Source organism: Manis pentadactyla, chromosome 9, assembly GCF_030020395.1.
Source record: "Manis pentadactyla isolate mManPen7 chromosome 9, mManPen7.hap1, whole genome shotgun sequence".
Taxonomy (NCBI): domain Eukaryota; kingdom Metazoa; phylum Chordata; class Mammalia; order Pholidota; family Manidae; genus Manis; species Manis pentadactyla.
Window position 1 is genome coordinate 123,771,383 of NC_080027.1, and position 15,436 is coordinate 123,786,818.

The 15,436-nt window shown below is 47.6% G+C and overlaps 1 protein-coding gene across 7 annotated transcripts in view; it reads right to left on the reverse strand.

The window, feature by feature from the left end:
• Positions 1-2,443: 2,443 nt before the first annotated feature.
• ATP2B4 (ATPase plasma membrane Ca2+ transporting 4) overlaps positions 2,444-15,436 on the reverse strand; it is an 84,569-nt gene continuing 71,576 nt past the window's right edge. For 4 of the 7 annotated variants that reach the window (XM_036909622.2, XM_036909619.2, XM_057508095.1 and 1 more), the window contains one exon: positions 2,444-6,918. In XM_036909622.2, coding sequence (XP_036765517.2) covers positions 6,604-6,918 — 315 coding nt within the window. In that variant the 3' untranslated portion in view covers positions 2,444-6,603. Of the gene's footprint in view, positions 6,919-12,382; positions 12,564-15,436 lie in introns of all 7 variants that reach the window. The other 3 variants (XM_036909624.2, XM_057508096.1, XM_036909625.2) reach the window with 2 other exon arrangements.

A 15,436-nucleotide genomic window follows, 5' to 3' on the forward strand; every position in this document is an offset into this window, starting at 1 on the left:
TGGGAGAATTCTTGACTCCGACGGAGGATCACCGTGGGTGTCTCTGTTCTCTTACTTTGTGGCTGAAGGCACTTGCTAATTCCTGACCCTTCCTTCCCCAGCCTCACTTCCTCTTTCAAATAAGTTTCCTTGTGCATTTGTCTTCAATAAAGCCAAGACATGAAGATCTGGAGTGGAAACACACATCACAGTGTTTCAGTGAAGCATTCCTGAGTCCAGCAGAGCAGGAAAGCTGAACCTCATCAGTTGTGTTGTGTTTGGAGAATGTCCCACCTGGCCTCAGTTACAGGGGACATCAGAGAAACCAGGTGGCGTCTGAGTCTGAACGCAGGGAGCTGGTCTAGCCAAGAGGAGAGACGCTGTCCTCAGCTCTGAGTGTGATGGTACCAGCCATTCAGACTGTTCAAGTACTTCTCATCACTCAGATTTCATGACTGTAATCTGGCTTCCCAAATCTGTGGATCATTTATGTTCTCACTGTAAACGAGAACATTTACATTCTGGTTTTGACACCAGCTTCTCAGGAGATGGCAAAGGGAGGTCATCCCAAAAAAACTACTCCCTCCTATGGGTATGTCTTCTGAGGACAGGGAGATGTTCTTTGAAACAAGAGCCAGAGAGATAAAGACGTATGGTTAGCTCCACATCGGGATGTGGGCAAGCCTGGAACACAGAAGCCACTACCTTTCAAAGCTTAAAGTATTCCAGTCTGTGAATCTAGCATTACCTCTCATGGCTTAGGTTCACTTTGGGGACAACTCAATGCCAATGACATCACAGAGGAAGATAGGAGCATGTTTATGTGATTCATTTACAGTAGGTTTCAAAATTATTTGCTGGTAAAGGTTATGCCATGTTTACCCTCCTTTCTGCTCGCAGTGACATGAAGACCACGTCCTAACAGATGCAGGCCAGGAGCTGGTAACCAGCGCATTTGGGCCCAGTGAGTTTGCCTTGGGTTTGCCCCCAAGTCAGGGAGTTGCCTGGCTGTGTGTGTCCTGTTGGGGTGGGGGGCAGCCAGTCATGGTGGAGAGCTTCGGACAAACCCAGGGACCACAGGGAGAGGACATGTGGCTGAGAAAGGGGAGACTCACAGAGCATCATTCAAGATGGAGGGCAAAGAAATTATTCTTTCTTCAGAACCGGGGTAGGAAAAACGATGGAAGAAAAAAGCATGCTCTTCTCCATTCAGTAACTCAGACCCAAGGCGCTGAGCTGGCTTTATACTCCATGAAACCACTACCTTAGGGTACACTGGTCTCTGCCAGAAAGGTACTTTGGAGCTCATTCTTCTCTGTGCCTCATGGCACACTGGGGTTGGGGTGCGGGTACCAAAGAGCCTGTTTGGCATAACGGAGAGGCGCAGATCTAAGGTCCAACAAACACAAGGTGAGGGTTAGAGGGGAAACATGGGGCTCAGCTTTACAAAGTCCTTGTGCATGTACGTGTGTGTGTGTGCACACATGCCTGCATGTGTTTTGCATCTTTTTAGCAAGTATAGCCGGGAGGGAACCTACAGTGGGGTCGTATTTCTTGGGTGACCCATTACCAAGAAAGACCCAGTCCCTGTCACTTACTTATTATTTATTTTTTTCTCCCCAGCCCATTTTAAAGACAGGAAGCGGCAATGGGCCTGTGCATGTGGGGAGCAGCCCAGGGCAGAGGAAAGGCGGGCATCAAGCCCTCACTGCAGAAGCCATTCTCAGCCAGGGCTGGGTCCTCCCTTCAGAGCATCCAGGAGGGTGCGGGCTGCTCCTCAGCATTATACTTTCCTAAGGGACCCCGGGGTGCTCACAAAGTCCTTTCCTTCCCTTGATGTTTTGAATGTGCTTGCGCAGTTGGACGAGAGGTGCAGGAAGGAGGTCCAAGTCCAGTCCTGAGATTCGAAAGCTCAGAACTTAGGTGACCTGCCAGGAAGCTAGTTTGGCCTGAAACTCGGGCCTCAACAGTCATGTTAGAGACTCACTGAATGGGGCAATTAAAAAAAGCCAAAATAGACAAACAAATAACTTGCAGAAGGCAGGGACTAGAGAAGCCCAGAGGGAAAGTCCAGAAGAGTGCTCAGACAAGGGGAATGAATTTTACCCAGAGGTGCTTCATTAAAAAAAAAAAAAAAAAAGCAAACAAAAAAGGAAGGACCTCCAAGCCTGCCTCTTTCTTATCTTTCCAAATTCATCCTTTTTCAAAACCTCTAGCTTCACAGCTCCATGACTGCAGATTCTAAGAAGTGGGTGGCGTAAAGTTTGCACTGCACGGGGGTAAAACTGGCCGCCAGGGTGCCGGTCGCCGGAAGGAAGCCCTGGCAGGGGAGCGTGTCCAGGCCCAGTGACATGCTGAGTTCCTGGCTTGCAGGTGAGGGTCGGGGGTGCCAGAACCCTTCTCAGTTTCAACAGACAAGCAGTGACATTCCCCCAGAGCGGAGACAGAGAGAGGACAGCAGAGGTACAAGAGGCACGGGTCTTTATTCTCAGTGCACGGCAGTATTGGTTTCTGCTTATCAGCAACAAGCTTTATTGGTTCCCAAAAAATTATCCCTTTATATCTCTTCTTTAAAAACGCCTCTTCTAGGCTTCCCATCTCAGTGGAACAACATACTTGAATCTCAGATTTGCCGGTTTATAGCATTTTCCCCCTAAGAACCATATAAATACATGCAAAACATTGTACAGAGAGCTTAAATAATATCAAAATGCAAGTACAGTTTGGGCGCACCGATAAGCCGAACTGCAAATTATGGCAGCACACGCCGGGGTACACGTTGCTTGGATGTCACCATTTGTTTGTTTATGTCATGCAAACCACAACAGTCAATCTTCTGTTTTTTCTTTTTTATACAAAAATGTCAGTGCTTGTTATACTCATTACTGGAAAAAAGAAGAAATGCAAAATGCCTGTCTGTGTGCTAATTTGAAGAACACCATAGATTTGTGGCACATATATATGGCATATTCACATATGGCATATATACATATGGGGGCACAACATGGAACAAGGGCAGGTTCCCTCATGGGGCGCTCACCTCCCTCTGTCTCTCCTAATCAAGAGGAAAGGGGACGGGGCCAGCAGGCCTAACAGCAGGGCTGGGAAGGCAAAGAACTGGCACTGAGCTAAAAGGAGGGGTGTCTGGGCCATTCCGGGAGGAGGCTGGAATGGCTTGAGAATGGCAGGCGTTCATAGGTGCCGCAGCCCCACCACGGCAGTGGGGTGTCCCGAGATATGAAAAGTGAGGACGTGTGCACTCGGTGATGGCATCCCGGGTTGCTCCAATCATTAGGCAAGGAAAGCAGGACAGAAAGGAAGCGACGCACTTAGAGGTTTCTGGGCACACGTGAGCTGGCCACGCCCTACGGGCTTCGGCAAGGAGGTGATCACTCAGCTGTCACCACACGAACACCCCTGTGAAGCTCAAGGGGAAGAAGAAACCCAAGCGCCAAAGGGATTTCTAGGCGGTCTCTCTAACACCTTCAGGGATGGGGGTGTCGTTTCAGGGGGCAGAGGGCGCCTAGGGAAGGACCTAGCCCCAAGACTGTCACCCAGGGCTAGAACCAGCCTTTATTTTTTTCTCTTACACCTCTATCCCCCATTGGACACATTGCATGAAACCTTTCTAGGTGATTGGAAGAAGTCCCAAGTCAGGTCCTTGCACAAAAACTCACTAATGGAAAATTTCAGGGGCAATAGGAGGTGGAAAAACCATAAAACAATGCAAGCCCCAAACCAGAGTATCCTTGTAGCCCAAGAGATATTCACGTCTTGGGTACCACTCTGCCAGCGATTCATCAAGAAACAAAGTCCACCCAGGGCCCCTGGTCCTAGGCATTAATTACTAAGGAGCTTGGTGCCCGTCTCCGGAGGGCGGGGTTACGCCCTCTCCCTCCTTTCTCGCTGGTGCCTTCCTTCCCATTCGCACTCTACTGCCCCTTTTTTCTAGGTTTATCAAGAGAAGAATCTAGGGTCCTACGTTCCCCTTTTCCCCATCGGCTCCTTTTCAAATCCAAAGCACCATTTTGGGGGAAACCTTTATTAACGTACACCATATTTACTCACTGCCGGTTGGATCACTGAAACCGAATAGAAAAAAACTTATATAAAAAACATACACACATAAACACTTAAACTTACTCAATTCCATATCAACACAATTTATATTAAAAAAGTTTAGAACCCAACAATTTTTTTTTTCCCCCTAAGTATAAAGATGGCTGTTGGGAGAAAGGAAGGGCGGTGCATTGGTTTTAAACCCAATGGCAAATATGCTAAGTCCCCTGTCACGTCAAACAGCCGGCTATGTGCCCCCTCCACGGGGTCATGACAGCACGTTATTTTATTCCTTTCAACAAAATACATATGGCTGACGCAAAAATATCAGTTTCTGGTCTAAAGAAAACTATATATATTTTTTGCATAATATTTCTCTATTTTCTCTCCTACCATGAAAATACACAAAAAACCGTTGACTTTAAACAAGTAGATACAAGCCCTCAGGGGTCACCTGTCAGGCACCGTGAGAGTCTTCTGGGAGCAGGAATGGTAAAATAGCCTCCAAGGTTTGTTATTGGCTTGTTTTTTAAACTGATCTGAGGTAATAAAAGACTTAACATAACTAAATTTTCCAATGTACTTAATAAATATATATGTGAACACCTAACACCTAGAGGGAGCTGGTTTTTTTTCTCCCCCATGAGTATTTAAGACAGAGAAAAGATTGCTGAAGCATGTAACGTCTGTAAAGTCAAAATCAAGTTGGGTGGGTAAGGTCGTAATAAAGGTGTGTAGGGGTATTGTTTCTAGATTATTCTTCCTACCTTGGACAGCTCAGGAGAAAGCAGTGAGGCAGGAGGGGGTCCAGGGAAGGAGCCGTTCAGGGCACCTGACTCACAGATGGGAACTCGGCAGTTCAAGGAGCCCCAGCCCCTCCTCCCATCACCCTCAGCAGAGGGGTGAAGGCTTCGTTTGCCTGGTGGGAGCTGGGAGCAGGCAGATGTGAGGGCCAGTCAACGACAGCAGGGATGAAAAGGGGGCCCTAGCACACATGGCTCCACCTGGTCCCCATAAGGAGCACTTAGAAAACCTCCTGGTGACGCCCCCCGCTCCCGAGAGGCACGGGAGCAGGGGGTGCTTTGGGCAGTGTTCAGGGAAAGGCACAGGGCTGGGCTGCAGCAGCTGGGCACAGTCTGGAGGGGGCTTGAGTGGGCCGTGCGGGAGAGAGGAAGAGAGGGAGGAGGGCTTTCCAGGGTGGCCTTTTGCTCCTTGAAGTCAGCAAAATGTCACCGGAGCCTCCCACTTGGGATCCATATTTTCAAAATCTGAATATTTGAAAAAGATCTGGGACCTCTGCCGAGACTGGATGAGTTTAGGGGACACAGCAGAGTAGAATTAGAAACTAAAGGGAATGTCAACGCTGGTCTCCAGGCACCCAAACTGAAGGTGTCTGCTTTCTCAGAGCTTGCTAGCAGGGCCCTCTGGCCGCTCCCAAGTCTTCTTGACACTCACTCCCTCAGCAATCAGGTCCTGCCATGGCGGAGTCTTGGCAGATGGCTTTGAAAGCAGTAGTGGGCATCCCAAGCAGGACCCTGCAAGAGCTGGCTTTGATGGCACCTTGTCCTAGACCCGCCCGCTTCTGGTCCTCAGTGTCCAAGTCCAGTTAGGAGGCAGGGTCATTCACAATTCATTCTTTTGCCACCCCTTTAGGAAAAGGAAAACTCAGGCTTATGGTAAAAACTATATACCACACATACACAATTTCCTCCGTCAAGGCTGATCCCCTAGCACTTAGCAACCACACACACCGGACAGGACGGTAGTTTAGAAGTACAAGCTGACCTGGCGACTACAGGACCACCTTCTTACCCACTCTCAAGTGCTTCAAAGGACTCTTTCAGCAGAGAAACCTATCTGCCTCCAGAACCAAATTAAGAGTTTCACTGGGGCCAGAAGGGAGGATGGCCAAAGTTGACTCAGTTTACCCACGTCCTTTCCACTTTCTTAATCATCACAACTCAAAAACCCAAGCGTGCATGTAAGAAAGACAATGGTTACAAAAGACCAAAAGACCCTTGGGGAAGTTTGACTGGAAGGGCAGAAAGAGCTCAGAGGGGTGTAGGTATACATTTTGAAAATGGGAAAATCATTTTAAAAACAATCACTCTATAGGCTGATTCTATACATTCCACCCTACCTCCACACATTTCCTTCAGGGATTTGTCTCTCTGAACCCTCAACTTAGCTTATAAATGGCATAGACTCATAGGGTAAAATCCAGAAGTCAGGATATGTGACATATGTATGTATCATGGAGGAGCATCTGGGGTGGATGCCAAGAAGATCATCATCATTTGTTTAAAAATGGCAACTGACATGCCCAAGGTGTAGAGTTTACCATTCGTTACCTGCCTGAGGTTTGACTAGGTCCTGTTATAAACCCCAACTCAAGTTTAAGTCGAAATCCGCACAGGTCTGTGTTCTTGTCTCTCCATGGTCAGGTGGGGGCTCACACATACTTGGGAGCAGCTGACATGAGAGCAAAAAGCCCCATCATTCCCTTAGACAGGATGGATGAGAAAGGAAATAGGGAAAGCAGGAATGGGAGGCCGAGAAAGAAGCTCAAACTGATGTCTCCAGGCTGTGCAGGGGGCTGTCCGAGCGGGAGGCGACAGTCTGCACTTGGCTGCAGTCCACTGCGTTGTTGTTTCTGTTGGCGTACGGAGTGACCTCACCATCCGAAGGGAGCACGCTAGTCTCAGACTTAAAAACCTTTTCGAGATCTTCCTCCTCTTGCTCATCCAGGAGTGGTGTTCGCGGCATCTCCTCATCTATGGCGAATTCAGGGTGGGCCATGAAGTTGTGGATGGAGTTTTGGTTCTTGGATTTCTGAATACTTTCGTGGAGGGAACTATGGAACGCTTTGACCACCTTGATCTACACCAGGGGAAGGATGAGAAAAAGAGGGTGAGAAAATATGGAGGGGAGGATTGGCCAGTAGAACAAGGAACTGGTGGTTGGAGGAGAGAAACAAAACCCAAACTACAAAACACTACTGGCTCAACAACCAAAACCAAATGTAAGAATGGGTCACAGAGCACTAGAAACATCCAAGCACTGGGGTGAGGTGAGGTGAGTAATGGCAAACAACTAGGACATCTCAAAAGCTGCATTAAAAACAAAACAAAACAAAAAAACAACGGTAGAAACCCCAAGGCAAAGTCAGCATTCCCAAACAACCCACTCTTAAAATGAAACAGAAAACAAAAAAGGTTGATTAGTTCTTTGGGATGGAGGGCAAAGACATTGGAACTAGGTGCAAATTAACAGCCAAACTTAAAAGATGATTCAGACATGTGAATTTCTGTGTTGAGGCCAAACATTTTGTGAACATGGCACGGACAAATTACACATTGAAGTTATCTGTTTAAAACTCTCAAAGAGCCAAACACATACCAATCACCAATCTGCACATAATGAACTTCGGGTGATAGGTGACCACGAATACTGTGCAGCAAGCCAGACAAACCAATCTTCGCTTGTGACAGCAGCATGCAAGAAATTGAAACTCTTATTCTCTCCAATTTTATAACTGTTCTTCTGGTCGGGAAACATGCACATATTTATATCCTGCAACCTTATGGATGTCCCACAACCTCCACCATGTCCCCTTCCCTAAAAGAAAACAGAACTCCACTCTTTCAGTCCCTCCCCTGCAAGATGTGGATGAAATACAGGACTCAGAAGACACCTTCCTCCTACAACTGAGAGAAGACCTGGCTCTCAGAACTCGAAGGCGTGCCCGTGTCTCTGATACATACCAACTGTGCCCAGTCAAGCAGCTTTTCCCAGCTGTTTCTAAATTGTGAAGAGGAGAATGACCTTACATGGACAGGGGAAAGGATGGTCTGGGAGAGAAACCACCAGTCCAGGAGGCAGGGTCACACACAAGTGGCTTTCCTGATGGGGTGGATGAAGAGGACAGAGGAAAGGAAAACAATCTGCAGTTTTACTGGGCAAAGGGAAGTGCGTTACCCTAAAAGTGTCAAGGTCTTTGTTCTACTGAACAAAAATGGAAGGGATTCAGGCAATTTAGAGAAGAGGAAAACTTTGACAATACTCGATGCCTGTGCCCAGCCTTTGCCTTATCCGTAGGCACCACTCTTCCAGCAACTGAATTTTCTGAACTGTAGGCCTCTCTGAGGAATCGTTTAGAATGAGGTCAGGTGGGTAGAATTGGGGTGGGGGAGAAGGTTGGACAGAGAGGTTGGAGAGAGAGGCCAGGGGGAAAGAAAGTGGTTGTAGGACAGTTTTCTTTGTTGGGATGTGGCTGATCCTAGTCTTGTCCAAAAAAGTCTTCCCCCAGAAATGAGTGGGAATAATACAAGAGAAACTACAGAGGTGAGGAGGGGATGGGCAGAAACGGTGAGTGTTGGGGTAGGGCACCTCTTCATTCCTCTGCTGTTTAAGCAAAGCTCTTGGAGAAGGGGCAGGGATGCGGAGACAGCAGAGCACACAGAGGGTCAGCAGACTGCATGGGCTGTCTGTTCCAGCACTTCCTATCACGGTACAGAACCTTCAGAAATAACGTGCAAGAAAGTTCACTGAAATCATGTCTCTTCTGGCTAAGGCTTTCCTTGTCTTGTCTCACTCCTTACTGTCAGGCAGACCTACCCAGGACTGAGGGTGCTCAGAGCTTAGAAGGCAAGGACTCTTTGCCATTTAACAGAATCAGCTCAATACTTCAGCCAAGAAGAATTAAGGAGCCAGGGCACATATTCACCATGCTTAACAGAAAGTAAGGACCTACTTTACCATCTTTCTCTGACTCCTATTCACCATCTGATGGGTGGATTTTACCTGTCACATTCTCTTTGATCCAGATCTAGGTGAGATCAGATGAAACAGAAGCTCCATCTGGTCTTTGGAAGGCCCCAAGTTTTAATTGCTCTATGTCAAACCTCAGAGCAAGGCAACTTGGGTCAAGGGAGCCAAAAGCCAATGCCTTTTTCCCTCCACCCTGGTCCAGGGATGGGTTCAAGGTCGTATCACCCCCTGTAGGAGTGATAACATAGCCCATACGTTCGTTTCACCTGCTCTTCAGATCTCAACATTTCTAACAAGTGCTATAGGAGAACAGGCACCTTTATACCACCAGGTGATCATCTTCAATATCAGTGATTTTCAAACTTCCTGCTTCTATTTTTTTCAAGCCATGGAGGACTTTATTGAAACAAGTATATGTTAAGTTCAGTAGAGAAAAATGATTTTTAAAAAGTGGGGTTGAAGTGCGGGTCTGGAGCCCTGTTTTCTGGCTTTTCCTCTCACCTGTTGGGGTGATCAAAAACACTGTTACAGGTAAGCAATAAGGGAGACAAAAGTAAATTGGGGATGGGTAGATGGAAAAAATAGGGAAAATTTCTTCTTTAGGGGAGCAAGGAACAGTCATCCAGCTAGACTGCAGGAATTCTGGGGTCTAACGGGAACGCGGCCACCTGCAAGGGAAGCTCACGTGAAAAGGAGTCAGAGAGCCAAGTGCCATCAGGGGGCCTGGCAGGCGGGGAGAGAGTGAGGGGGCCGGGGCCTGGGGCTGTGCCAGAGCGCTCCTCACCTCCAACAGTGGCTCAGCCAATGTACGACCCATGCTGATGGACAATCACACAGACACTCCACCACCCATCTACTGTAAGCCGTGGCAGCTTGTCTTCCTGGTGCTCGGTGCCTCGGGCATGGGCAGTGCAGGGAACAAGACAGAGCTGGTGAAGTGGGTGCTGTGAAAGCTTCAGGCGCTCTCTGCTCACCAATCAGCTCTTCCTGCCCTGGTCACCATTTCTCAGAACCATCATCACAGAAGAAATGTCTCTTCTGTGGCCCCTGTCCTACAGGGGAAAGTGACCGATCGAAGGGCAACAGTTTCTCATGACGCAGAAGCCTCAATCAGGGCTGGACCTTAGATTAGGTACGAGCGCTAAGGGCCACTCTCTGGACCTCAGTGAATGGGCAGATGAAGATTCCATTTTCTTGACTGGTATTCTGTGGTTGTCTGCTCCTTTTCCAGAAACCAGTGGAAGAGAAGGGATGGGAGCCTTCCTATAGAGGGAAATCTTAAAGCTTTATCTACTGAAGGTGAGGTAAATAATGGTATTCATTTGGAGGTCTGGAATGGGAAAGGGGGATTTAATGCATATTAACAGGCCCTCTGTGTAAGAAGGCACAGCTGGAGAAAGAGAAGGTGTGGCCCGCCTCTTGTGTGGCCTGCCTCTTGTGACCGATGTTCTAGTCTTTTGACGGTCCACAGTATGCCCTCTACCAGCCGCCCTGCAAGAGCCCAGTGGGCTTCTGTCTTCTGCTGGGTGTCCTTCCACATTCAAACCACTGGGACACCTGACACTAACCTTCCTAAGATTCGCATGATTAAAAAAGAACAGACACGAGTTAGAAGGATGGCAAAACTAGAAGAAGAAAGGAGATAAGAAAGAGAGGAATACAGAAGGATTAGAGAGAAGCTGTTGGGTATTTGCAGGGTAAGAGTTAGTTCTTTGACTGCCTTTGGGCCTAAAGAAATAGCCATCTAGACTGCCCTTGTACTGTTCACCATGTAACTTATTCACTATGTAAGAATTTGTTCTCCATGTAAGAACTTGTTCGTTATGCTTCAGAAGATTGGAGACTGACGAAAATTAGGCTTGGGGTGGATTAATGTTTGTGCATTGAGCATTGACTCCCCTATACAGAATTTTATTGTTGTTAACAACCATTTGATCAATAAAAATGAGAGATGCCCTAACAACAACAACCAAGAAAAAGTACACACTTCCAATTGTAAAATAAATAAGCAACCGGGATGTAATGTATAGCATAAGGAATATAGTCAAAATATTGTAACAACTTGGTATGGTGATAGCTGGTACTTAGAATTATCATGTATATAAATGTTGAATCACTGTGTTGTACACCTGAAACTAATGTAATGTAATACTGTGTGTCAACTACCCTTCAATAAAAAATAATTATCTAAAAAAAAAAAAAAAAAAAAAAAAGAAATAGCCATCTATATAAAATCCCCCTGACCCCATACCTAAAGTTTAGCCATGAGAACTTTACAGTTGGCTAAAAAGACAACACTAAATCTAAGTCTGGTCAACCTACACAACTCCCCATCCTGTGAGCCACAGGCAATGGAATGTTCTTTTCTTACCCCCATCTAAGCTCTGGGGGGATGGTGGTTGGACTGGGCGAGGAAGGGACAGACAAAATGCTCAGGTATCTAAGGCCCACAATATACAGAATACACAAAGACTCTGTCCCCACCAAAACCCTCAGCAGCGGTATCAGTGAAAAGCCTTTCTCCTCTGCCCCATTTGGGGAAGGTGAAATGACCAGAACAGGAAGGTGTTAGCACCAGCAAGAACCCAGTACTCTCCCAATGGCAACACCAGGTCTTAGGCTGAGCACTGACAGTATTCCAGTTGACGGGCTGGCTGAGAAGGGGGTTCCTCAAACTTTACATGCAAAATAAGATATGAAGGGCTGGCTATAGGCGAGACAATCCATCAAACTAGAAGAAAGAAGGAGCCAAAAAAAAAAAAAAAGAAGGGGGGAGATTGCTCTTCAGAAATTCCTAAAAAAAAGAGTTTGAGTGGAGAAAAAATAAGTTATTTTGACTTTTTCATCTATGTCTCTGACCCAAATGTGAATTAATAGATTTTTAAACCAGAGCTTAAGTTCCTGCAGCGTAAAACAGTGGGGATGCACAGCCCTGGGCGCTTGAACTGAACACCTTCTGTTCTTCACTTTCAGTTAGAATTTTACATCAATTCTGCCAGCAAACAATCAAGCAGTAGCCAAAGGACTAATATTAGTGGCCAGATTCAATATTGGCTCAATTCTGATAGAGCTACAGGTAGAATATCCACAGGAACCGTGGTTCCCTTCACACCTTTCTGCAGGAGGTCCCAGACTTGTCCCCAAACGGAGGGAGTTCCTGGGTCTTTAGCCTAACATTGCATCTAACCTTAGGAGGCAGAGCTCAGACTCGAAGGGGCAGGAGAGCTACGACAACACATCCAAACAAAGCAAACAAACAAACAAAACAACAAGAGCCCAAACCAAAAACACTCAAAGAAGAAACAAGTGATGCAGAGGAACAATCAGAAAACAGGATTGCTGTCCTCAAATTGGTTATGGTTTTATAGCTTTTCAATATTAAAGAATAAAATAAAATAAAAAGGCACACAGCCTGGTTTGGGATTGGGATTTTTGTTCCACTTTTCTTCCCTTGAGGCAAAGACCAAAGGGAAAAACCAAAAGGAAAAGATAACCACAGTCGGTTAAAGTGGATGCCACGTGCTCTCTTGTGGTCATTTTAGCAAATCATGCATTGTAATAGACTCTCACTCACTGCCCAGAGTAGGAGATGAAACAGCTGCAGCAACAGAAGTGCTGGGGGAAGATTTGACGGGTGCAACTGTTACATAGGACGAGCTAGGAACATGTTTTACATCAAGGTGCTGACCCATGGACTGTCGCTTTAGGACTCCCTTAAAAGAGGCTCCCGTCTGGAATGTGTTAATTACGTCGATCTGCAAAGAATCAGAGAGTGAGACAGATTTGCTCCACGGTTAGAGAAGAGGAAGGGAGGGTCCTGGAGGGTTAGGGAGCAGGGATGGAAAGAGCTGGGAAAAGGGGACAGGAGATGAGAGTGAGAGCCCCTCACACACTGGCAATGGTGAGGAGAAGGGGGAAAAAACGTTAATTGCACATCACACTTCATTTAAGAACAATTTGCCCTAGGGTCCAAATACACAGCCAGAATTCAGTCTTCTCTTTCCTGTTAGCCTACAGAGGACATTTTAGGTGTGCTGGTGTTCAAAAGTGTCTAAAATTCAAAGGGACTTCCCCATCCGATGACTCCTCATAGATAGAGGGTGACAGCTTATTCAGTTTAGACCTGTGCTCTTACAAAATAAGGCGTGCAATTTAAGATAAAAGGCAAAGTATACATTACTGAATTTTGAGGCTCAGGAACCTCTACCCTAATTAAAATGACTACCTATTTTTGCAGATTTTTCCAGGAAAAAAAGAACCTCATGTGTTTAAAGAAGTAACAGAGGCATGTAGTAGCCCATACATAGGTACACAGGTGGCCATGGTGGAAGGGCTCCTGGACCTTGGGGTGCTGGGCCCACTGCCTTCTGGGTTTCTTCTCTTGGGCTGAAGTGGACAGGGCCCCTGCTCAGGAACCCAGTGGCCAGACTCTTCAGAGAGAACGCCACTACATGCATTCTCGCACTGGAGATCCTCTATGGCCCAGCTGTCAGCGGGCGGCGGGTGGAGTGGCTAATTGACAGTGGTGGTGGTCAGCAGCTGCAAGTCTAGCCCTACACATGTGGCCTCTGGTTTTCAGTGTCCTATGTCTCAGAGACAGAGGCAATTAATGTTATTTGTTTTTCAGTAATGGTCTTGGTCTGGGGACTCGGTCAAACCTACCATCTTTATCCCTGACTCCTAAGCAATGAGGAACAAATCAAAAGGAACTCCTGTATCCTTTAGGAGCTGGCAGAGTCATCTTAAAAAGGCCCACATGCTTAATGCCAAGGGCCAATCTACCAGGAATGTGGGAAGGGCACTGAGTCCACTCATCTGACTTCATTTCCCCCGCTGAGAAGGCAAGAAGACAGGCACCTTGTGAGTCAGACAATTATTTATAAAGCTTCCTGAGGAGACATGAGATGTTTAGGGCTAGTTTCTGGATTCAGACCACAGTTCGAGCTAAAACATCACCCTTTTATCGCATTATACAGTTTCCAGTTTCAGGGACTAAGCAGCCTGATCCTATAGGAGGAAAGGGTTTGACGCATGCAGGGAGGATTCAGGGCTGCAGAGACACCCTCCTCGTGCTTATTAGGGTTACAAGTTCCCACCCTCCACAGTGAAACTGGATCCCAGATTTAACTTCCCAAGATCCTAGCCATTGAGTTACTCAAAACCTGCTTTCTAGTGCTTTTAGTTCTCCCCAGACGAAAGGGACCAGGACGGGACGGTAGCTTGGCAACACCTCCCTCCCCATTGCAGTGAGAATGACAAGGGTCAACAACCAGATGGCAGGAGGCTCTGACAGAACCCTCCGAGGCTGAGGGGCTGCTCTCAGGAGGGGGATTCAGGGATCCGGATGCAGGTCAGCAAGTCAGCCTCGTTTGCTTACGGAGTCAGGTGTGCACTGCAGAGGCATGGATTGGGGCGCCACGGCATATTTGACAGGTTGCCTTTGCTGCCTGGGTTTAGCCTTTCCTGCCATTCTGTCCCGGCTGCGTCATGCTCCCACTGGGGGAGGCAGTAAGCCTTAAAGTAATGCAGGCAGGGAAACCAGAGAGGCACGTGGTCCAGGAAATGGACATTGGTAATGGAGGGGAAGGAAGACCCAGCAATCTCAGCCCCCCAGGAGAGAGGACTGGCAAGGAGCCAGGAGACACTGGTACGCGGGAATCCTGGCTAGGAAAAAACCACATGGGAGAAGAGGAGGCAGATGATCCTGAAGGGAAGAGAAGCAGACAGGTTACTTTGGAAAGACAGGACCTAAAGGAAAGCACTGGGGCCTCAGGGACAGGAGCCAGAGGCGGCGGGCTGTGTGGCACGGGGCCCCAGGCTCCTGATGGACTCCGCAGCCTGGATGGGGCGGGTGCGGGAACTCGAGATGGCCTGAGGCAGTTCTTGCAGGTGATCTCCCACTAGGGGAGGAGCCAGACGGAGGGGAAAGGACCCTGGCTTCCCCTGGCGTTTCCCTGCCAGTAATTCTCGCCCGCCTCCCTCCATTGTCCTGCGTGGGAGATGAGTTCGCAGCAGTCATTCTGTTTCAAATACTCATTTCACCTCTCTGCCCTAAGCACCAAGGAGAGGGGCTGGACTAGAACTTTCCAGACCATCTGCCAGGCTAATTCTAGAGAGTGAAACTTAGCCTGGGACCTCCAGCCAATCAGCAGAGGCATAGGTCTGCTCTCTGGTGCACACCCTTAAGAACCAGGGGATCTACCGTTTCCTGAGGTGGGGAATCTCAGGACTAACACAGCAGAGGTACACGGGGCAAGAACGGGGACGGTGAGAGCGTTAGCCATGCCCAGACCAGCCCGTTCGCCCAGGAAAAGGCAGGTCCAGTTGCTGCATGGGAAGCGGGAAAAAAAGTTACTGTAGGGCTCCAGGCAGGGGACTTAAGCGGAGCATCTACTCCATTTCAGAAATGGCAAGAAGGGAACGGGATCTGAAGACATTATAGCTTCTTCCTTTCTGGGAAGTAAGTCTGAATACTGAAAAAGATGCTCAGGCATTGAGAGGCTATTGTTATTTATTCATTTTTAGCTGGGAGATGCCCCACCGTAGCCTCACGTTTTGAGCAGGGGTGTTATAAGAGGGTGAATTTCTCTTACAAAGATCCTCCCAGGTAACACCTACACTGCCCTCA